At 43.1% G+C, this 24,630-nt stretch overlaps 1 protein-coding gene across 8 annotated transcripts in view; it reads right to left on the bottom strand.

The window, feature by feature from the left end:
- Positions 1-24,630, bottom strand: part of fryl (furry homolog, like) — a 693,453-nt gene that overhangs the window by 23,766 nt on the left and 645,057 nt on the right. For 6 of the 8 annotated variants that reach the window (XM_070870121.1, XM_070870109.1, XM_070870094.1 and 3 more), the window contains one exon: positions 13,593-13,610. The exons of the other annotated variants lie outside the window; for them this stretch is intronic. In XM_070870121.1, the coding sequence (XP_070726222.1) occupies positions 13,593-13,610 (18 nt within the window). The remainder of the gene's footprint in view (positions 1-13,592; positions 13,611-24,630) is intronic. 8 annotated transcript variants of the gene reach the window in all.

Here is a 24,630-nt window from a genome sequence, read left to right as displayed (position 1 = left end):
CCCTAGTATTTCCGGAAGGTTATTTGTGTCTTCCTTCGTGAAGACAGAACCAAAGTATTTGTTCAATTGGTCTGCCATTTCTTTGTTCTCCATTATAAATTCATCTGATTCTGACTGCAAGGGACCTACGTTTGTCTTCACTAATCTTTTTCTCGTCACATATCTATAGAAGCTTTTGCAGTCAGTTTTTATGTTCCCAGCAAGCTTCCTTTTAAACTCTATTTTTCCCCTCTAATTAAACCTTTGTCCTCCTCTGCGGAATTCTAAATTTCTCCCAGTCCTCAGGTTAGCTGCTTTTTCTGGCCAATTTATATGCCTCTTCCTTGGACTGAACACTATCCTTAATTTCCCTTGTTAGCCACGGTTGAGCCACCTTCCCCGTTTTATTTTTACTCCAGACCGAGATGTACAATTGTTGAAGTTCATCCATGTGATCTTTCAATGTCTGCCATTGCCTATCCACCGTTAACTACGTATCATTCACCAGTCTATTCTAGCCAATTCACTTCTCATACCATCAAAGTTACCTTCCCATAAGTTCAGGATCCTAGTCTCTGAATTAACTGTGTCACTCTTCACCTTAATAAAGAATTCTACCATATTATGGTCACTCTTCCCCAAGGGGTCTCGCACAACAAGATTGCTAATTAGTTCTTTCTCATTACACATCACCCAGTCTAGGATGGCCAGTCCTCCAGTAGGTTCCTCGACATATTGGTCTAGAAAACCATCCACTCCAGGAAATCCTCCTCCAATGTATTGTTACCAGTTTGGTTAGCCCAATCTACATGTAGATTCAAGTCGCCCATGATAACTGTGGTATCCTTATTGCATGCATTCCTAATTTCTTGTTTGATGCTGTCCCCAACCTCACTACTATTGTTTGGTGGTCTGTACGCAACTCCCACTAGCGTTTTCTGCCCTTTGGTATTCCGCAGCTCTACCCATACAGATTCCACATCATCCAAGCTAATGTCCTTCCTTACTATTGCATTAATTTCCTCTTTCACCAGCAACGCTACCCCACTCCTTTTCCTTTCTGTCTATCCTTGCTGAATGTTGAATATCCCTGGATGTTGAGTTCCCAGCCTTGGTCACCCTGGTGCCATGTCTCCGTGATGCCAATTATATCATATTCGTTAATTGCTGCCTGCGCAATTAATTCGTCCACCTTATTACGAATACTCCTCGCATTGAGGCACAGAGCCTTCAGGCTTGTCTTTTTAACACACTTTGCCCCTTTAGAATTTTGCTGCGATGTGGCCCTTTTTGATTTTTGCCTTGGGTTTCTCTGCCCTCCACTTTTACCTTTCTTCTTTCTATCTTTTGTTCTGCTCCCATTCTACTTCCCTGTCTCCCTGCATAGGTTCCCATCCCCCTGCCATATTAATTTAACGCCTCCCCAACAGCACTAGCGAACACTCCCCCTGGGACATTGGTTCCGGTCCTGCCCAGGTGCAGACTGTCCGGTTTGTACTGGTCCCAGCTCCCCCAGAACCGGTTCCAATGTCCCAGGAATTTGAATCCCTCCCTCTTGCACCATTCCTCAAGCCACGTATTCATCTTAGATATCCTGCAATTCCTACTCTGACTAGTACGTGGCACTGGTAGCAATCCTGAGATTACTACCTTTGAGGTCCTACTTTTTAATTAAACTGCTAGCTCCCTAAATTCAGCTTGTAAGACTAAGCTAACTAAGTTTACATTCTTTTTGATTTAACGATTTCTACAAAGGATAACATAAAATATGACTACACAGTCAATGATTATTAGGTAAACAATAATTGACCTATAAGTTACAGAAACAACAAAGAATATGCTATGATGTCCCATTACTGCATGGCCAATTTGATTCTGAAGCTGGCAAGAACAAAAGCTTACCACGTGACTCCCAGCCTTTGGTCAATATTAGTTTCTTCTAACTTTCTACATATTTTAGAAATGGCAGACATTTCGCAAATACTGCAACGATTGCTTTACACCATCAGGCAACAGTTTCTGTTCTTACCCAATTACTTTAGTAATCATACAATACAGAAACAACTATTTCCTTAATATCTCATCAGTCATTCGGCTTAGAATTTCTGTGAATGATACATTCTCCCTTTATCACTAAAAAAAGAAAAATGGAACAAATGACCTCTTTGCTGTAAAATGTTCCTGATCGGGACAAATGGATACTTGTTTCAAGAAAAGACTAAATTCCAAACATGTACTTTAATCATAGAATCATGCAGCACAGAAGGAGGCTATTCGGATCATGTCTGTGCCAGCTCTTTGAAAGAGCTATCCAATTAGTCCCACTCCCCTTTTCTCCTCCTTTTGAAGTTTAAATCCAATATTAATCTTAATCTATAAGCTCTTGACCATAGATAATCTTTGTAAATACAATCTTGTTAGAATAAGTTATGATAAATCCAGATAAAATTCGCACACAATTTCAATAGAGATTCCACAAGGATGATCCCCTCACAGTAAAGGAATCTAGCTACAGTCATTGAATTTGTGAACATTGTCTAGGGAAGTCTATACCTGCTTCAAGAGACTCTGAAGACATGAAGGTATATTGGAACTAGTCATCAGTACCTCTTTGAAAAGTGAAACACCTAAAAAGAATTATGGTTAACTTTAAAACCCTTCATAATCTTTGTTCCTGCTGATTTTTTTTGTTGTACATTTTTGAGGAAAATTAAGAACTGGCAGAGTAGTATTACTGCGCTCAGTAGAGCTAGGATGCTGATTTAACAGCAGTAGATAGCTATAAAAATAGGGCTTTAATATTCATTCATTGGATGTGGCGTCGCTGCGAAGGCCAGCATTTATTGCCCATCCGTAATTGCCCTTGAGAAGCCGCCTTTAACCGCTGCAATTCGTGTGGTGAAGGAACTTCCATAGTGCTGTGAGGTAGAGTTCCATGATTTTGACCTAGCGATGATGAAGGAATGGCGATATATTTCCATGTCAGGTTGGTGTGCGACTTGGAGGGGAACTTACAAGTGATGGTCTTCCCACGCACCTGCTGCCATTGTCCTGCTAGGTGGTAGAATAACTCATTTTTATACAGAACAATACTTGTGTTGTGTTACAGGGGGTCGTTGGAATGTTTATATTACGGGAGGGGCCTCAGCAGCAAAAAGATTGAGAAGCCCTACCCAACAGGACCTTAGGAACAGTTGCAGGTTGGCTACACAGGCAAGCTGCCTCAGACTGCAAGAGCAAATAAGTATCTGCCAATTATTGTTGATTCCATCACTAAATGTCTCAAAGCTGTTCCTACCCATCGCTGCACTGCGTTAGTGACTGCGGAGGGACTTGTTGAACAAGTTCTGTCGAGGTGGGGTACGCCACAGCTGATAGACAGCGACAACGGTGCAGCATTTGTGGAGCAGGTGATGAAAGAAATGTGCACAATACTGGGGAAAGACCCAAAGTAGCCCATTCCGTATCACCCACAGGCATCGGGTCAGGTAGGGAGAGCGAAGCGAATCGTACCGTCCAAACAATGCTGGAAATGCTGGGTGAAGAGTGGGGAAGGTTTAAAGGAGCCAATCAAATTGTTCTCTATCTTCCAATCCCTTTTGTACTTGTGACAGCATAAATGAGCCGTGCCTGCTGCACGTGATCCCTTTGGAGATCTGAGTGTTAGATGTCACTGTCTCACTTATTACTTCTTTAATTATTTCCCAAGTTTGCTGAAAGTTGTCAACCATTTCCTTCAAAGATACCAAGAGGGAGAAATTTGTATGTTTTGTACCGCTCCTTAGCGCTCCCGGGGGACACAAACGATTTCTCGCCCAGGAGGCGGGGCCGTTACTGCCACCTGCGAAATTCCACGAGAGTTTGTGGAGGGGCAGAGCCGGTAGTGCCCCAAGCTTTGCGAGTGGCGAACCGGCCCGCATTCCGCTCGCTGGCCAAAAAATTGAAGAAGTATTCTGTATAAAAATATGAGTTATACAATGAAACAAAGAGCCAGCAGAGGCAAAATGGGCCGATTGGCCTCCTGTGCTCGATGATTCTATGAAAGGTGATCCATTACTTTTGTACAGTCTGAGTCTCAGACCCGCCGCTCCAGCTCTTTTATCTTCCAACCTGCGGAGCTGTTCTCTTGCAGGTCGCGGGGGGGGCGGTCACGACATCGCCATCGTGGCCCCCTGAGACTTGCGAGAGGACGACTCCGCAGGTCGGAGGATAGAAGAGCCGGAGCAGCGTACCACTTCAAACTCCAGCGCGAGCTGCTCCAAGTGTACGATGTTTTTGACATGGGCGACTGGATGGCATCATCAAAACCCTGGTCGCCGTTTTGGAGCGTGGGCAGGAACATCGACAGGGCCCAGGAACAGAGGAGTGGGAAAGTCGGGGCGGATGAGCGGCGAGTGTTTGTGGCGAGATGCGGTGAATGTTTATGGCGGAGGAGCGGTGAGAGATCGTGGCAGAGGTGCAACAGATGAGGGTACAGGGCCCAGGGGTAGCACGGGCCAGCCCACACTGCGATATGTGCGCGCTAGGTCCATGCAGCAGAGCAGGTCTCCAGTCGTCCTGGTTAATCCTCGTCACTGGATAAAGGCCTAGATCTGTCAAGCCCGTGTGGTGGCTGGTGTGCTACGGTCACCACACGTTAAAAAAATTCACGTACAGGCATCTTCCACCCCCTCAATTGGAGTTCAGACTGGAACATTGGGTTCTTCATCGAAACACCTGTGAACTCGTGGAAGCAAGTCATCCTCGTTCGAGGGACCGCCTATGATGAGGTGGTAGATGGCGTGGGTTTGGGAGGTGCTGTTGAAGAAGCCTTGGCGAGTTGCTGCAATGCATCTTGTAGTTGCTACACACTGCAGCTATGGTGTGCCGCTGGTGGAGAGAGTGAATGTTTAAGGTAGTGCCAATCAAGTGGACTGCTATGTCCCAGATGGTGTTGAGCTTCTTGAGTGTTGTTGAAGCTACACTTATCCAGGCAAGTGGAGAGTATTCCATCATGCTGACTTGGTGCCTTGTAGATGATGGAAAGGCTTTGGTTAGTCCGGAGGTGAGTCACCCAGCCTTTGACCTGTTCTTGTAGCCGGTCCAGTTAAGTATCTGGTCAATGGTGACCCCCAAGATGTTGATGGTGGAGAATTAGTCAATGGTAATGCCGTTAAATGTCATAGGGAGATAGATAGACTCTTGTTGGAGATGGTCATTGCCTGGCATTTGTTTGGCATAAATGTCACTTGTCACTCATGCGCCCAAGCCTAAACGTCCAGATCTTGCTGCATGTGGGCACAGACTGCTTCATTATCTGAGGAGTTGCGAATGGAACTGAACATCATGCAATCATCAACGATAATCCCCATTTCTGGCCGTATGATGGAGGGAAGGTCATTGATGAATCAGCTGAAGATGGTTGGGCCAAGGACACTGCCTGAGGAACTCCTACAGTGATGTGCTGGAGCCGAGATGATTGGCCTCCAACAACCACAACCATTTGCCTTTGTGCTAGGTATGTCTCCAGCCAGTGGAGAGTTTTCCCCCTGATTCCCATTGACTTCAATTTTACTAGGGCTCCTTGGCGCCACACTTGTACAAATGCTGCTTTGATGTTAAGGACAATCACTCACCTCACTTTTGGAATTCGGCTCTTTTGTCCATGTTTGGACCGAGGCTGTAATAAGGTCTGGAGCAAAGTGGTCCTGGTGGAACCCAAAGTGAGCATTGGTGAGCAGGTTATTGGCAAATACGTGCCGCTTCATGGCACCTTCCATCACTTTGTTGATAATTGAGAGTAGACTAATGGGCTAGTAACTGGGTAGATTGGATTTTTCCTGATTTTTGTGGACAGGACATACCTGGACAGTTTTCCACATTGTCCGCTTGATGCTAGTGTTGTAGCTGTACTGGAACAGCTTGGCTAAAGTTGAGGCTAGTTCTGGAGTACAAGTCTTCAGCACTACAACCAGGATGTTGTTGGGGCCCACAGCCCTTGATGTATCCAGTGTGCTCAGCCACTTATTGACATCACGTAGAGTGAATTGGAATGGTTGAAGACTGGCTTCTGTGATGGTGGGGACCTCAGGAGGATGCTGTTAAGGGTCATCCACTCGGCACTTCTGGCTGAAGATGGTTGCAAACGTTTCAGCCTTGTCTTTTGCATTCATGTACTGGGCTCCACCAACATAGAGCCTCCTCCTCCCATTAGTTATCTATTTTTCCCACCACCATTCACAATTAAATGTGGCAGAACTACAGAGCTTTGATCTGATCCGTTGGGATCGTTTTGCTCTGTCTATAGCATGTTGCTTCCGCTGTTTAACATGCATGTTGTCCTGTGTTGCAGCTTCCCCAGGTTGGCACCTCATTTTTAGGTATACCTGGTGCTGCTCCTGGCATGCTCTGCTACACTCCTGATTTAACCAGCATTGGGTCCCCTAGCTTGATGGTAATGGTAGAATGAGGGATACGCTAGGTTATGAGGTTACAGATTGTGGTGGAATACAATTCTGCTGCTGCTGATGGCCCACAGCGCCTCATGGATGCCCTGTTTTGAGCTGCTGTTCTGAATCTATCCCATTTAGCATGGTGATAGTAACACATAACGCGACGGAGGGTATCTTCAGTGTGAGGACGGGACTTCGTTTCCACAGGACCGTGCGATGGTCACTCCTACCAATGCTGTCATGGACAGATGCATCTGCGACAAGTAGATTATTGAGGGTGAGATCAAGTAAGTTTTTCCCCTCGTGTTGGTTCTTTCACCACCTGTTGCAGGTTCAGTCTGGCAGCTATGACCTTCAGGACTCGGCCAGCTTGGTCAGTAGTGGCGCTACCGAGCCACACATGGTGATGGACATTGAAGTCCCCCACCCACAGTACATTCTGTGTCCATGCTTCCCTCAGTGCTTCTTCGAAGTGCTGTTCAACATGGAGGAGTAGTGATACATCAGATGAGGAAGGGCGGTCGGTGAAGATATCCTTGCTCATGTTTGACCTGATGCCATGAGGCTTCATAGGGACTGAGTCCAGGGCAACTCCTTCCCAACTGTATACCACTGTGCCACCACCTCTGTTGGGCGTATTGGTGGGAAAGGACATACCCAGGGATGGTGTTGGAGGAGTCTGGGACATTGGCTGAAAGGTATGATTCTGTGAGTATGACTATGCCAGGCTGTTGCTTGAATAGTCTGTGGGACAACTCTCCCAATTTTGGCACAAGTCCCCAGATGTTAGTGAGGAGGACTTTGCAGGGTTGACTGGGCTGCGTGTGCCTGTGTCGTGTCTGGTGCTTAAGTCAATGCCGGGTGGTCTGTCCAGTTTTTTTTTTCTTGTAGTTTATCGTCGCAACGGATTCAACGGAGTGGCTTGCTAGGCTATTTCAGAGGGTAGTTAAGTGTTAACCACATTGCTGTAGGTCTGGAGTCACACATAGGCCAGATAGGATAAGGGCGGCAGATTTCCTTCCTTAAAAGGACATTACTGAACCAGTTGGGTTTTTACGACAATCATGGTTTCATGGTAAGCACCATTACTGATGCTAGCTTTTTATTCCTGAATTACTTAATAAACTGAATTTAAATTTCCCAGCTGCTGTGGTGGGATTTGTATGTGGGAGGCTTCAGTCGACTTGCTATTTAAAGTATAATTTTGGTCCTTTCTCACTGTTGGGCAAATTGATTCTTTCATGCTATATCGATAATATGTATTTCACACATCCTTGCTTACAAATCACTTCATGGACTTGCCCCTCCCTATCTCTGTAATGTTTTTCAGCCTCACAATCCCACAAGATGTCTGCGCTCCTCAAATTCTGGCCTCTTGAACATCCCTCATTATAACTGCTCAACCGTCGGTGGACGTGGCTTCAGCTGCCTGGGCCCTAAGCACTGGAACTCCCTCCCTAAACCTCTACGCCTCTCTACCTCTCTTTCCTCCTTTTAAGATGCTCGTTATAACCTACCTCTTTTAAACAAGCTTTTGATCATCTGCCTTAATTTCTTCTGTGGCTCGGTGTCAAATTTATGTTTGTCTGTAACACTGTTGTGAAGTGCCTTGGGACATTTTACTACGTTAAAGGCGCTATATAAATAAAAGTTGTTGTTATTAGAACATTCATACATCAACAGAAATAGAAAGGATGGAGGGCTGTGGATAGAATACTGAAAATAAGCATACCTCTTAACAGCTTTATATATAAAAGGAAATAATGTGGATAAAGCTTCTCATAGCTTAGCACAGGTAACATCAAATTGCATTTAAGATTTTTAAAAAGCAACAACATATTCAAGGTCAATTTCCACAATTTAGTTTAGATCCATGTGCATTTACAATCTTAAATTCTCTGCCTTCATGCTACACAGCAGCAACCTATTCATCAAACCATTATTTGAATATCTTCTCAGTCAAGTCTATAACAATTCTCATCAATTAACTTCAAAAAACAAATACAAATGTAATAGTTGGCAATTACACTACAGATGGTTAGGTACATGGAGGTGTTTAGTTGTAGGTACTTTGTGCAATCAGTGTTACAGCACTTTTTATGTTCACATCATCTAGAATACATTATATGTAAGCCTATACACACGTTTTGTGTTAGTAATGGGACTGAAAGCCAACGTTTAGCTAACACCTTATTCATATTGTAATTTAATAACCTGATAATGTGCATATTAATTGCTGCTATATTTCTTTAACACACCAATAATCCTTTCCCAAAATATGTTTATAATTGGCACCAACACTTCTGTTTGATCATTAATATATAAAAATTCTGGAAGATCTTTTAAGATTTTTAAAAATAGGCTTTGTAAGTATGAAATGATGTATTGTTAATAGTTTAATAATTGCTCAAGTCTTTGGTCAATAATAGTTTCATGAAAACTTTATACTTATTTTACAAAAACCGACATTACAATGCACTTGAGAGTATGGAGTTCACATGCTACAAAAAGGACATGTATGTCCAGAAAACAACAGCAACTTGCAATTATATAGCACCTTTAATGTCGTAAAATGTCTTATGGCTTTTCACAGGAATGTTATCAAACAAAAAATTGACAGAGCACCAAAAATGATCTCAATTGTAAAGGGGATGAACCATGAGGAAATGTTAATGGGGGTGGGGAAGAGGGGAGAGGAAATATCAAATTGTACAGTTAAGGAAAAACACTGAAAATTGCTTTAAAATGTTAGACTAGTAGGACCAGAGATCCAAAATGTTAATTAGTGTAAAGTAAATATGAGGTGGCTATTAGGAATAAGTTATTTATTCAAAGAGTGATAAATATTTGAAATAATCTTCTAAACTCTAGAGAATATCTACCTCGATCTCTCCTCATAGGACAATCCCCCATCCCAGGAATCAATCTGGTGAACCTTCGTTGCACTTCCTCTATGGCAAATATATCCTTCCTTAGGTAAGGAGACCAAACCTGTACACAATACTCCAGGTGTGGTTTCACCAGGGCCATATATAGTTGCAGTAAGATGTCTTTACTCTTATACTCAAATCCTCTTGTAATAAAGGCGAACATACCATTTGCTTTCTTAATTGCTTGCCGTACCTGCATGTTAACTTTCAGTGATTCGTGTACGCGGACATCTAGGTCCCACTGAACACCAACATTTCCCAATCTCTCACCATTTTTAAAACACTCTACTTTTCCTACCAAAGTGGAAAACTTCACATTTCTCCAAATTATATTCCATTTGCCATGTTCTTGCCTGCTCACTTAGCCTGTCTATATCCCTTTGAAGACTCTTTGCATCCTCCTCACAACTTACATTCCCACCTAGCTTTGTATCAGCAGCAAACTTAGATATGTTACATTCGATCCCTTCAACCAAATCATTGATATAGATTGTGAACAACTGGGGCTCAAGCACCGATCCTTGTGGCACCCCACTAGTTACAGCCTGCCAACCCGAAAATGACCCGTTTATTCCTAGTCTCTGTTTTCTGTCAGTTAACCAATCCTCATCCACGCTAGTATATTACCCCAATCCCATGAGCCCTAATTTTGTTTAATAATCTCGTGTGGCACATTGATCTTAATAAGTGAACAACAGTGATAAACTATTTTTCACCCAAATAGATTTAGCATTTTCAGCAACAGTTGTACTTATTTTTAGAACAAAACAGCTATAATGAGCCACAGTATTTATCTTAAAACTCAACTTGCTAAAGCACTCTGGAGACAATACTGTATACACTTTAGTTGTTAACATGTTAAATATCATATTAAAAATCCTGAGACAGAATTACAAAATAAGAGTAAACATTTTGGCTATTTCATTCCTGTAATAGCTTATGCATTCAGTGTGGTTTCAGACCAGTTCAATTTGTTATATTTTACTACAGTATTTCAATATCAGACATGTAGCTTTTCTGAGCAGAATTACTGCTTGAACAAAACAACTGAAGCAAATTATTAAATGCCAAATTCAATAATGAGTTGTTGTGCATATTTAATATCACAGCGTTGTTTTATTTATGCTGCAAGAACTCTCTTTAAAGGATGGTATCAAATTAAAAACAAGGGCGTACAAAGTGGCCAAAACTAGTGGGAGGACAAAAGACAGGGAAGCTTTTAAAAGACAGCAAATAACGACTTAAAAAATGATTAAGAAAGGGAAGATAGACTATGAAAGTAAACTAGCGCAAAATATAAAAACAGATAGCAAGAGTTTCTATAGGTATATAAAAAGGAAAAGGGTGGCTAAAGTAAATGTTGGTCCCTTAGCGGACGAGACCGGGGAATTAGTAATGGGGAACATGGAGATGGCAGAAACTCTGAACAAATATTTTGTATCAGTCTTTATGGTAGAGGACACTAACAATATTCCGACAGTGGATAGTCAAGGGGCTATAGGGGGGAGGCACTTAACACAATCATAATGGGACTAAAGGCGGATAAATTCCCTGGACCTGTTGGCTTGCATCCTAGGGTCTTAAGAGAAGTAGCGGCAGGGATTGTGGATGCATTGGTTGTAATTTACCAAAATTCCTTGGATTCTGGGGAGGTCCCAGCAGATTGGAAAACTGCAAATGTAACGCCTTTTTTTCAAAAAGGAGGCAGAAAAAAAAAGCAGGAAACTATAGACCAGTTAGCCTAACATCTGTGGTTGGGAAAATGTTGGAGTCCATTATTAAAGAAGCAGTCGTAGGATATTTGGAAAAGCAAAATTCGGTCAGGCAGAGTCGGCGTGGATTTATGAAGGGGAAGTCATGTTTGACAAATTTGCTGGAGTTCTTTGAGGATGTAACAAACAGGGTGGATAAAGGGGAACCAGTGGATGTGGTGTATTTGGACTTCCAGAAGGCAATTGACAAGGTGCCACATAAAAGGTTGCTGCACAAGATAAAGGTTCATGGGGTTGGGGGTAATATATTAGCATGGATAGAGGATTGGCTAACGAACAGAAAAGAGTGTCGGGATAAATGGTTCATTCTCTGGTTGGCAACCAGTAACTAGTGAGGTGCCGCAGGGATCAGTGCTGGGATCCCAACTATTTACAATCTATATTAACGACTTGAAAGAAGGGACTGAGTGTAACATAGCCAAGTTTGCTGCTGATACAAAGATGGAAGGAAAAGCAATGTGTGAGGAGGACACAACAAATCTGCAAAAGGACATAGACAGGCTAAGTGAGTGGGCAAAAATTTGGCAGGTGGAGTATAATGTTGGAAAGTGTGAGGTCATGCACTTTGGCAGAAAAAAAATCAAAGAGCAAGTTATTATTTAAATGGAGAAAGATTGCAAAGTGCCGCAGTACAGCGGGACCTGGGGGTACTTGTGCATGAAACACAAAAGGATAGTATGCAGGTACAGCAAGTGATCAGGAAGGCCAATGGTATCTTGGCCTTTATTGCAAAGCGGATGGAGTATAAAAGCAGGGAAGTCTTACTACAGCTATATAAAGTACTGGTGAGGCCACACCTGGAATACTGCGTGCAGTTTTGGTTTCCGTATTTACGAAAGGATATACTTGCTTTGGAGGCAGTTCAGAGAAGGTTCACTAGGTTAATTCTGGGGATGAGGGGGTTGACTTATGAGGAAAGGTTGAGTAGGTTGGGCCTCTACTCATTGGATTTCAGAAGAATGAGAGGCGATCTTATCGAAACTTATAAGATTATGAGGGGGCTTGACAAGGTGGATGCAGAGAGGATGTTTCCACTGATGGGGGAGACAAAAGTAGAGGGCACGATCTTAGAATAAGGGGCCATTTAAAACAGAGAAGAGGAGAAGAGGAGAAATTTATTTTCTCTGAGGGTTGTAAATCTGTGGAATTCGCTGCCTCAGAGAGCTGTGAAAGCTGGGACATTAAATAAATTTAAGACAGAAATAGAGAGTTTCTTAAACAATAAGGAGATAAGGGGTTATGGGGAGCGGGCGGGGAAGTGGAGCTGAGTCCATGATCAGATCAGCCATGATCTTATTGAATGGTGGAGCAGGCTCGAGGGGCCGTATGGCCTACTCCTGCTCCTATTTCTTATGTTCCTATAGGAAACATCTTAAATATGTTTTGGTACAGAAACACACAAACCACAGTACGTGATAAAAACAGTGAGAAACCAGAACGATTTTCAACAACAGTGAGATTCATTGAATATTCTCCACATATATCTGTTATTAATGTACAATTTTAGTAATTTTTACATACTGGAAGATAAATAAACTCTGATTTAAAAAAAACTTATTATTCCAAATTTAAATTAATTATTATTGGATAATAATTTACGCATTCTATATTGTTTACATCATTCTGCCATAATTATCAAATTTAATACATTTAGAAGGAAAATAAAGAATTCTTAAATCTGATAATAGAACACCAGTTGTCATAGAAATTTGTTTTTCTTTAAGGGTATGACAACAAACTTGGTTTGTCTGAACATTTCCATATTTTAAATTTGAGACTTTGATTATTGATTAGACATGAAAACAAAGGTAATACTTTATACATTTCAGTCACACTGTACTTAAATTTGAAATTTAAAACTAAGTAACAATTGTTCATGGTCTAAATTGTTAGAAAAATAGGCCTATTTTAAGTTAGATTTATAAAATCTTTTAGAATACCTATATTCAGCACAAACAACAATATTGGTATCCTAGAGAGAGTAGAGATTTAAAAAATTAGACTTTCATATTGTTTCATCACTGCTCACTAGTTTAAAAAGTCATCAACTTTAATTTTTGAAGCATGCCATCAGTTCCAACAACAGTAGATGTCTTATTCGTACGTGCACTGATCAAGAACAACCACTGACCAACTTTCCATATATATGGTTTATAAAGTCAAAGACTCGATACTTACGATGTTATTTACCTCAGTACTCACAGCTGGATGTCATTTTATCAACACCGGGGTAGCAAAATAAAATCTATTTAATATACTTACTATAGATGTTCAATGAAAGGAGATTATCTTGGCATGACTAGCATCATAAACAACATGGAAGCAACACATAGCGTTCTTTGGCAGCTGCGTAACATGTATACACATATATGAATGATGACAGACACATTACAGGGTTACAAATGTAAACACGGCAAAGAAGGGTCAGTTTGCGATTCCGACACTGTTAACATGTCTAGAAGACAAGAACCATCACTTACTGCTAGAACTTCCATTTGCTAAGCAAGGTGAAGTCACAAAACAAGGAAAGAAAAAGAGATCAAGAATTAGTGACAGTTAAACCTCACACAAGGTCAAAGATGTCCCAGTGTTATCAGAACCAATTTACAAATTAACTTCTGCTACAGGTTGAACCCAAATCCCTAGTGATATTTAGCATTTTCACATGAATTTTTAACTCATCTAAGTCATTTCATAAAGCCCCCTTCCTCAATTAAAACCTGATTTTAAACATTTCATATTAAGCAGGTACTAATATGTAACATATCATTTTTGGTTTTGTGGTAAGTTTACAATACAATAGGCTGCAGAGTTATGAATTGCTCCACCATAGGATTACACTGCTCAAACATAATGGAAACCTATTTGCAGTTGCCAAGTTAGTAAAATCTTATTTCTTAAATTATCTTAGATTTCTTCAAAATCACATCTACATATGCAAGTTCAATTACAGGTTTAATGGTAACGCTGTGATAAAATTGTCAAACTAATATTTCCATCCAAAAATGGGTTTAACTGATATTATTAAAGTCTCGCAATAAAATTATAACACAGAATTAAGGGAAGATTAAATATTTATTTTATTGATTGCCTTTAGTTAAAATCTGGATTTTTAAGAATCTTGTATGTCCTTTTTATTAATAAAGCATTATATACATTCAACGCTCTCTCTAAAATGACTCTCTTGGTACAAAATGAATGATATAAATCTGAGTCACATTATACCGAAGGCAAGCCTATCAAAGAGTTTCTTAAAATGACACGACTGCAGGAATCTAGCCATGCAGTATTTTTGAAGGACCAAAAGGGAACACATTTATCTTCTAACAATTCACTAAATATATTCAAAAAGGAGTTAGATGAAGTCCTTACTACTAGCGGGATCAAGGAGTATGGCGAGAAAGCAGGAATGGGGTACTGAAGTTGAATGTTCAGCCATGAACTCATTGAATGGCGGTGCAGGCTAGAAGGGCCGAATGGCCTACTCCTGCACCTATTTTCTAAGTTTCTATGTTTCTAACCTTATTAATCACAGCCGTGCTGTGAGTCACTGTCATATAATTAATTTTTGCAGGTTGCCAATATGACCAGGAGGAAATTTTAGATTCTTTCCTTGCTGATACAACACATGTTCCTTGTATATAACACATTTGTTTTTAAAAATAATTCTACACTTCCTTGTCTATAGGTATTTTAAAGATCTTGCCTATCAGAAAAGACCAGGAAAACAATCTATAACTCAAAATCAAGATATGTCCACATTTCCTATGTTGCACATTACAAACTGTAAATAGTGCAAACTGTAATCTCAGAGTAGGAAGAAAAATACAAGAGCAACATTTAAATTCAGATTTAAACAGTCAACAGTTCACTCGGACAAACGTTAGATCATCACTGTTGATTTAAAGTTTTCAATTAAATATTGGATTTTTAAACAGATACTGCCTATACACATCTGGTCTGCATTTGCTGAACACTATTATCATCTCTGGAGACATCATTACACTGCAAAAATGTTCTCATGTCTCTTGGCATCTGGCTGTTCTGCTTTCCCTTGCCAGTAAACAAATCATTTACCCTTTGTTAAAATGAGTTAATTTAAATGATTTTTTTGCAACTGCTTAACAGTATACAAAGCTCCCGTATTAAATATTATTCTGGAGTAAAATAGTGCCAACATCTATTACCACTTAGCTAAAATCTTGCGTAATTGCATTATTACTAACTTTCTATTGCAAAAAGGTTCAATTCCCACTAAAAGCAGAAGCGATAGTGACACGTGAAAGGACTCTGTTTACTCCTTAGCATTTCTGTACAGTCATTTTTACCCAGTAAATGAAGTTCAGATAACACAATTGCTTTTAATGCCCATTGTCTGAATGGTCTGATTTCCTCAGCTTCCTTCAAAATGGCCTTTGATCACTCTTATCCTGCTGATGTCTCATTCTGGCCTATGTGTAACTCTAGTCGCTTGATAACCTCTTAAGTGACACAGCAAGCTGGGAGTATGAAGTCATTAGTTGACAGAAACCAGAGTGAGATAAGCTTCAATAAACAGTAGGATGAGAGAGATCTGCACAGAAACAAGAGTAGAAATAACATATACCTCAAAGTATTCACATAAATGAAACAACAGAGCAACAAACATATTTGTTACGAAGCACCCTACTAGAGGTGCTGGGTGCAGCCAATATTGGTTCAATTCCTTATGTTAGCAATTTAACTTTTTAAATCCAAAAGAATGAATGCTCTTTAATGTATTTTTACTAAAATTTATGGACTTTTTAGAAGTTTTAGTCAGTCATTCGTTGAATGAAAACACCATAATAAAAGGAGTGAATATTAACACTGCTGCCAGGCTGACGACGTGCATACATGTGATGTCGCTCAAGTCCGATACGAGTGTTAGTGCTGTGTTGATGCGCCAAACATTGTTGAGGTCTGCACTTAGCCATATAGAGAACTTCAATGCAGTTCTGTCAATCTACAGCCTGACTGCATCAAATTACACTTCTTCATTAATTGTACCGGCGGTGTAACAAAACAAAGCCTTTACCTTCTTCTCCTGAAGGCGCTGTAAACCAGGGGATATGGTTAACATCTCACAGATTTGTAATGATAGAGCCCCAGAGGTGGGCCCCTTGTACATTCCCACCCAGTAGAGCTGACTGCATCAAATTACACATTTCAGGCAGTGTTGGGTGATTTATATAGAATAATAACCATGGGAGATTTCTACTACCTCCAAATAAACTGGCAAGAGGTACAGAAAGGGGAATAGAGTTTTAACAATGTGTTCAGAATTCTTTTCTTACCAGTACGCAAGAAGCCCGACAAGACAGAAATCACTACTGGATCAAGTATTGGGAAATTAAGCAGAGCAAAAGAAAGACTTGCATTTACATAATGCCTTTCACGACCACGGGATATCCCAAGTGCTTTACAGCCAATGAAGTAATTTTGAAATGTAGTCACTGTTGTAATGTAGGAAACGTGGCAGCCAATTTGCACTCAGCAAGCTCCCACAAACAGCAATGTGATAATGACCAGATAATCTGTTTTTGTTAAACTGTTAAGAGCAGGTAAGAGAAGTAAGTGTGGGGGAATAGCTAGGCAATAGAGATCAAAACTGTAATAAAGCACATGGGCAGTACAGTTCTTACCAAAAACCATGTTGTGCAGTTCTATATATATGTTGTGTCTCAAGATATCACAGAATTGGCAATGAGGATGGGATTGCGGATTCACTAGCTGAAATTTTTGTTGGAGGATAATCCTGCCAACTGACGGAGGGACTGTTAGATGTTCTTCATTTCGCAGAAAACTTCAAAATCTGAGGTAAATTTCGAGCGTACGTGGCTAAACTGTCAATGATGCCAGAGTCCAGATGGCCATGCCTATGGGACTAATAGGGCGCTTGGGTGAGTTTGATCGCAACCGAGACACTTTCGGAGCGTTTGTGAAGCAGTTAGGAATATTTTTCACCGTGAATAGTATCATCGAAGTCCCCGAAGATGTAAACCATAACTGAGTGGTTTTAGAAAGGAAACTGGCTTTTTTTTTTTTGGTCCCAAGGTGCATGAACCCTGCAAAATTTGCTTGTTCCCACCAAGCCGAAGAACATGCCGCCACTGAAGGAAGTTCGAACAGTCCTGAGCCCCTGGAAATTGCTGAAAGTTATCGTTTTGGGAAACGTGATCAATTAAATGACAAGGGTATCAGTGAGTACATTGTAGCTTTAAAAAAGCTATCCATTCACTGTCATTTTGGAAACTTTCACAACTGAGCTTTGCGTGACTGCTTTGTTTGTGGGTTGAAAAATGAACATATCAGAAGTAAATTGTTGACAATCCCCAATTTGACTTTTGATTTAGCTTGTCGGACAGCTATGTCGATGGATATGGCCGACCGATATTCCCGAGAATTTCGCGCCATTTCTAGTTGTCAGACAATCGAAGTGAATCAGCTGCAGGCTAAAAGTAAAAGGCAGTTGGACGCCAAGGTCTCAGCAACTGGCTACGGTAACAGTGCATCATTATCATAGGCAGTCCTCGAAATCGAGGAAGACTTGCTTCCACTCTAAAAATGAGCTCTTAGGTGACTGAACAGTCCAATACGGGAATTACAGTCTCTGTCACAGGTGGCACAGACAGTTGTTGAAGGAAAGGGTGGGTGGGGTGTCTGGTTTGCCGCACACTCTTTCCGCTACCTGCGCTTGATTTCTGCATGCTCTCGGCGATGGGACTCGAGGTGCTAAGCGCCCCCCTGGATGCACTTCCTCCACTTAGGGCGGTCTTTGGCCAGGGACTCCCAGGTGTCAGTGGGATGTTGCACTTTATCAAGGAGGCTTTGAGGGTGTCCCTTGTAACATTTCCTCCATCCACCTGGGGCTCGCTTGCCGTGTAGGAGTTCCAAGTAGAGTGTTTGCTTTGGGAGTCTTGTGTCGGGCATGCGGACAATAGGGCCCGCCCAACGGAGCTGGCTGAGCGTGGTTAGTGCTTTGATGCTGGGGATGTTAGCCTGATCGAGAATCCTTCCAGGGAATTTGCAGGATCTTGCGGAGACATCGTTGGTGGTATTTCTCCAGTGATTTGAGGTGTCTATTGTATATGGTCTCAGCCATACAGGAGGGTGGGTATCACTACTGCGCTGTAGACCATAAGCTTGGTGCCAGATTTGAGGGCCTGATCTTCAAACATTCTCTCTTCTTCAGGCGACCGAAGGCTGCGCTGGCGCACTGGAGGCGGTGTTGAACTTCGTCGTCGATGTCTGCCCTTGCTGATAATAGGCTCCCGAGGTATGGAAAGTGGTCCATGTTGTCCAAGGTCGCGCTGTGGATCTTGATGACTAGGGGGGGGCAGTGCTGTCTGCCGGGGTCAGGTTGGTGGAGGATCTTTGTCTTACAGATGTTTAGTGTAAGGCCCGTGCTTTCGTACGCCTCGGTGAAGATGGCTTGGAGTTCAGCCTCTGTGCGCAGACGCAAGCGTTGTCCGTGTACCGTAGTTCGATGACAGAGGATGGGACAGTCTTGGATCTAGCCTGGAGGCGACGAAGATTGAACAGGTTCCCACTGGTTCTATAGTTCAGTTCCGAGAAGAGGATTGGCGCGATGACGCAGCCCTGATAGACCCCGGTCCAGATGTAGATTGGGCCTGTGGGGGATCCGTTGGTCAGGATCACGGCTTGCATATCATCGTGGAGCAGGCGGAGGATGGTGGAAAACTTTTGGGGGCAGCCGAAACGGAGGAGCATGCTCCATAGTCCCTCGCGGTTAACAGTGTCAAAGGCCTTTGTAAGGTCAAAGAAGACAATGTACAAGGGTTGGTGCTGTTCTCTTGCAGTTGTCGTGCCGTAAAGATCATGTCCATTGTACCCCGTAGTGGACGGAATCCGCACTGTGACTCCGGGAGGAACTCCTCAGCCACAGGGAAAAGACGGTTAAGGAGGATTCTATCGATGACTTTCCCAATGGCTGATAACTCTGTAGTTGCCGCAGTCGGACTTGTCCCATTTTTAAAGGTGGTCACGATTACTGCATCTGAGATCTCCCGGCATGCTCTCCTCCTTCCAGATGAGAGAGATGAGGTCATGCATTCATGTCAATAGTGTGTCTCCACCATACTTTAGTTATGCCTTGTTATACTTGAGCTGATGGATGGCCTTTTCTACCTCGTGCAGGGCTGGGGTTTTGCTGAGATGGTGGCGGGTAGCATGCTGCGGGATGGAGTTGAGAACACTCGTGTCAAAGGCAGATTCTCGATGAAGTGCTCCTTCCAGCGGGTCCTGACTGCCGCGGTGTCCTTGATGAGTGTCTCCCCATTCTTGGCCAGCAATGGGGTGGGGCCTTGGCTTGGTGGACTTGACTGCGGTGGAATCGTCATGGCTGTCGGCCAGCTGCTGAATCTCCTGTGCTTTCTCCACCCACCATCTATTCTTTAGGTTGCCGGTTTTTTGTTGGATCTCGGCCTTAAGCCATCTGTAATGCTGCTTTGCTGCTCCCGAGTTGTGTTGTTTTAGGTTCAGAAATGCCCTGCGCTTGCGGTTTATGAGCTCTTGGATCTCCTGGTCACTCTCATCAAACAAGTCCTGGTGTTTCCTGGTTGAGTGACCGAGCGTCTCTTCGCAGGCATCGGTTATGGAGGCCTGGAGGACAGACCAAGCGCTGTGGGCACTCTGCGTCTCGGGGTCATCAAGGGTCGCCAGATTAGCAGTGAGACGCTGGCTGTGGAGGGCTCTCTTAGCTGGGTCTTTGAGTGCCCCGGCGTTGCTTCTGTTGCCATTGTCGCTTTGGGGCTATATTAATGTTGATGATGGAACGGATTAGTCGGTGATCCGTCCAGCAGTCGTCAGCTCCCATCATGGCGCGGGTGATGCGCACATCCTTGCGTTCCCTTGCTCGAATGATGACGTAGTTGAGCAGCTGCCAGTGCTTGGAGCGAGGTTGTTGCCACGATGCCTTGTACTTGTCCCTCTGGCGGAACAAGGTGTTGGTGATGACAAGGTCGTGTTCTAGGCATCTTGTCAGGGGTAGGGTACCGCTGGAGTTGGTTTTCCCTACCCCCTCTGCCAATCGTGCCTCTCCAGAGGTCTGTGTCCTGCCTGACTCTGGCGTTGAAGTCGCCAAGGAGGTTTGTCGTCCATAGGGACGCGGGACAGGGATTGTTCAAGGCTGGAGTAAAATCCCTCTTTGGCCTCATCTGTTGCATCGAGTGTTGGGGCGTACGCACTGATAACTGTGGCGCTCTGGTTCGGGGATAGGGTGAGCTGGAGAGTCATGAGACATTCGATAATCCCGCCGGGGGAGTCTCTGAGGTGGTCAACCAGCTTGTTCTTGATATCAAAACTGACTTCGTGGAGGCGGCGTTCTTCTTCTGGTTTGCCTTTCCAGAAGGTGGTGTAACCGCCACCTTGTTCTTTGAGCTGACGTCCTGGTTGAGTGACCGAGCGTCTCTTCGCAGGCACCGGTTATGGAGGCCTGGAGGGCAGACCAAGCGCTGTGGGCACTCTACGTTTCGGGGTCATCAAGGGTCGCCAGAGTAGCAGTGAGGCGCTGGCTGTAAAGGGCTCTCTTACCGGGTCTCACTTAGGGTGGCGACGTCGACATCGAAGCGTCTAAGTTCCCAGGTAACGATGGCGGTGCGGCGATCCGGTCTGTCGCTGTTTGAGTTATCCATGAGGTTCCCGACGTTCCAGGTGTGAGTTCTTTTAACGTGGAGTGGCCATTGCACACCGGCTACCACACAGGCTTAGCAAAGCAAGTGCCATAAAACAGTGCATTGAAATCATGTTATCGGTGCCTGGGACAACACATTGCTCAAAGCTGTCCATATGTGAAGGCAGAGCGTTTCTACAGCAAGACAACTGGGCAGCTTGTGAAGACGTGCCGATTGAAGAGTAAACTGACTGGCAATGCTAGAAGCAGAAATCGCCAGACACTACATACCGAAGAGAAGCAGCAGGACGCAGAGCTTCACATCATCAGGAACACAAAGGTATCGAACAGGGATTCGTGAAGTATCATCCAAGTACACATCGCAGGAACCAGGATACCATGAAAATAGACACTGATGCATCTGAGAGCATAGTACTGGAATCGCGACAAGATGTGTGATTATCGACTAGAGAAATCAAAGGTAGAGCTGCAAGGCTACTCAGGAGAGCAAATTCCTTTAGTAGGAAGTGTCATCATACCAGCGAAATATAAGGCTCAGTATCAGAGCTCGCCTCTCATAGTAACGGCAGGAGACAAGCAGAAATTGGTTGGGATTACTGAAGCTGGATTGGAATGAGATTTTTCGCATGGAAGCGAAATTGGCATTGATAGATGATGTCATCAATCAGTATCCAAAGATGATCCGCGAAACAGGCAGTCCGATCCAAGACTTCAAGGCGCGTGCAAGAAGGACACAAGACCAGTTTACTGCAAGCCACGTCCCATACCATACGCACTTAAGGAGAAAGTTGGGCAAGAACTCAAAAGACTAGGAACTGAGAACATTGGGCTCAAAATTGGCCCACCCCTTTTTTGCCGCACTCACTGGAGATGCGCTGCTTTTCTGCGTTGAAAAGTGCTCTGGAAAAAAAAAAAATCGCTCCCCACTTTGGCTGCTGTCCAGCCTCTCCCAGGTCTTCGCGCACCGTGGTCGGGGGCGGAGCCAGCGTCCCGCACTGAAAACAGTGGAATGCGCGCGCATGCGCAGTAGCTCCTTGTCCCCAGCCTCTGTGCGTGCTGCAGCGTGGGACCCGATCATCATCATCATTATACCGGCTGCTGGTGCGACCTGCCCCTGTCCCAGGCTGAGTGGCTACCGCACAGGCTGGCTCGCTGCCTTCCTGGGCTGAAGGTGAAGGTAGGGTAGGACTGACTTGCTTCTATTTTTTTTATTTGGATATTTTGAAAAAATTATGTAAATATGTTTTGTCTCTTGTGAATAGTGGTGACCATTTGTCAAGCCTATTTACCTGGTGCTATTGTGAAAGAAGAACATAAGTGACGGAGGAACGCTGAGAGAATCTCTTATTTATTGAAGTAGACTTTATTTAGATAGTATGGGCTCAATTTTGGTCCAGTATAATCATTGCAAACAAATAGTTGTTTAAATTAGTTGAGAGATTAGGGCAATTTAATTCAACCATCTTTTACTTCTTTTATTTTTGTAGTTTAAACTTCCATGAATGCTTCTGTTGTATAGTAAATTAACTTTGTGAAGTTTGTCATATGATGTCCTGAATAGCTGTTTGATCCTATTCACATTCTTTAGTCAAGTCATTAAGTTCTGCTGGCCTCCGATGTACCTACCTGCGCTGATTTCTTAATTCTCCAAGGGTTTTCACAAGTGGCCACATACGCTGACCTAAGTAGATTTGGAGTAACTATTAGCTGACCAAAGTGGCCTAAATGGCCAAAACTGGCATAGGTGGCTGGTGATGCCCCCTTTTGAGAAAAACTAAACTAAACTAAAGAAAATCATAACTAACTCACTTACGCTGGTGCAAATTGGGGGAATGTGCAAAATGGGGAGTTTTAAGATGCTCCAGAAAAATCCAGTTGCCCAAAAAAAAATGGAGCAACTTCTGGCCAATTTTGAGCCCATTATGTCTAAGGTTGATCTGAGTAATTGGGCTATACCCATTGTTGTTGTACCTAGGTCAGATGCTAAGGTAAGGTTGTGTGGTGATTATAAGGTAACCGTAAACCAGGTTCTAGAGTATAATCTACCCAATATGTTGCCAAATCTGGAAGATTTGTTCACAACGTTGACAGATGGCCAGATCTTTTCAAAGTTAGATCTAACAAACGCTTACGTACAATTTGAGTTAGATGAAGAGTCCAAGTTATGCTTGATTATAAATACTCACCTATGCCTATATCAGTTCAATAGGCTACCATTTGGAGTGTCTTCCGCCCCCTCCCCAGACTGTTTGCAACTTTGGCGTCAAATTTGACCCTTAAATGAGCTTTCGACCACATATCCGCAGCATAACTAAGACTGCCTATTTCAACATGCGTAACATCACTCGTCTCTGCTCTTGCCTCAGCTCATCTGTTGCTGAAACCCTCATCCATGCCTTTGTTACTTCTAGACTTGACTATTCCAATGCACTCTTGGATGGCCTCCCACATTCTACCCTATGTAAACTGGAAGTGATCCAAAACTCGGCTGCGTGTGTCCTAACTCGCACCAAGTCCCGCTCATCCATCACCCCTGTGCTCGTTGACTTACATTGGCTTCTGATTAAGCAATGCCTCAATTTCAAAATTCTCTTCCTTATTTTCAAAACTCTCCATAGCCTCGCCGCTCCCTATCTCTGTAGTCTCCTCCCCCCCCGCCACCCCGAGATGTCTGCGCTCTTCTAATTCTGCTCTCCTGAGCATCCCTGATTATAATCGTTCAATCATTGGTGGCCGTGCCATCTGTTGCTTAGGCCCCAAGTTCTGGAACTCCCTGCCTAAACCTCTCCACCTCTCATTCCTCCTTCAAGATGCTCCTCAAAACATACCTCTTTGATCAAGGTTTTAGTCACCTGCACTAATTTCTACTTTTGCGACTCGGTATCAAATTTTAGCGCATGGTACTCATGTGAAGCGCCTTGGGACGTTTCATTACATTAAAGGCGCTATATAAATACAAGTTATTGTTTCTGTTGTTGACATATTCCAGGGGCTGATGAACCAAGTTTTGCAAAGGATTGAAGGGGAAGTGTGTTATTTGGATGACATACTTATTTCAACACCAAACAGGCAAATCCATGATGAGGCAGTGAATAAAGTGCTCAAATGGCTAGAGAAGCACGGAGTACAATTGACTGCTCACAAGTGTGAGATGTTTCAGTGGAGTACTTAGGGTACAGAATAGACAAAGATGGTTTACATCCAACCAAGGCAAAATTGGATGCAATCAGAAATACACCCACTCCCAAGAATGTCTCTGAACTGCAATCATTTTTGGGTCTTTTGAATTATTACGGAAACTTCTTTCCAAGCTTGGCTACATTGTTATATCCACTGAGTGAGCTGTTGAGAAAACAGGTCCCTTGGAAGTGGTCAAAAGAATGCAATACAGCATTCAAAGAGTGTAAAAGCCAGTTAGTAGAGAGTACCATGTTAGTTCACAATGACGTATATAAGGAGATCGAGCTAGCGTGTGACGCCTCTCCTTATGGAGTTGGGGCAGTGATCTCTCATGTACTACATAGTGGGTAGGAGAGACCAATTGCTTTTGCTTCACGCACTCGGTGCCAGTGAGCGGAATTATGCGCAGATCAAAAGGGAAGCTTCGACATTGAATTTTGGGGTCAAGAAGTTTCACAAATACTTGTTTGGTTATAAGTTTACCATAATTACTGACCATAAGCCCCTGATACCAAACCTCCATCCAAAGTCCCCAGTCCCAATCTTAGCTGCAACCCGAATACAGAGATGGGCTTTGATTTTGTCAGTGCATACGTATGACATTGAGTACAGATGATCAGCTGATCACAGTAATGCTGATGCTATGTCCAGGTTGCCATCCCTAT

Source organism: Pristiophorus japonicus, chromosome 2, assembly GCF_044704955.1.
Source record: "Pristiophorus japonicus isolate sPriJap1 chromosome 2, sPriJap1.hap1, whole genome shotgun sequence".
In the NCBI taxonomy this organism is placed as follows: domain Eukaryota; kingdom Metazoa; phylum Chordata; class Chondrichthyes; family Pristiophoridae; genus Pristiophorus; species Pristiophorus japonicus.
The sequence above is the reverse complement of the archived record's forward strand: the minus strand, read 5'-3'. Positions and strand labels throughout refer to the sequence as shown.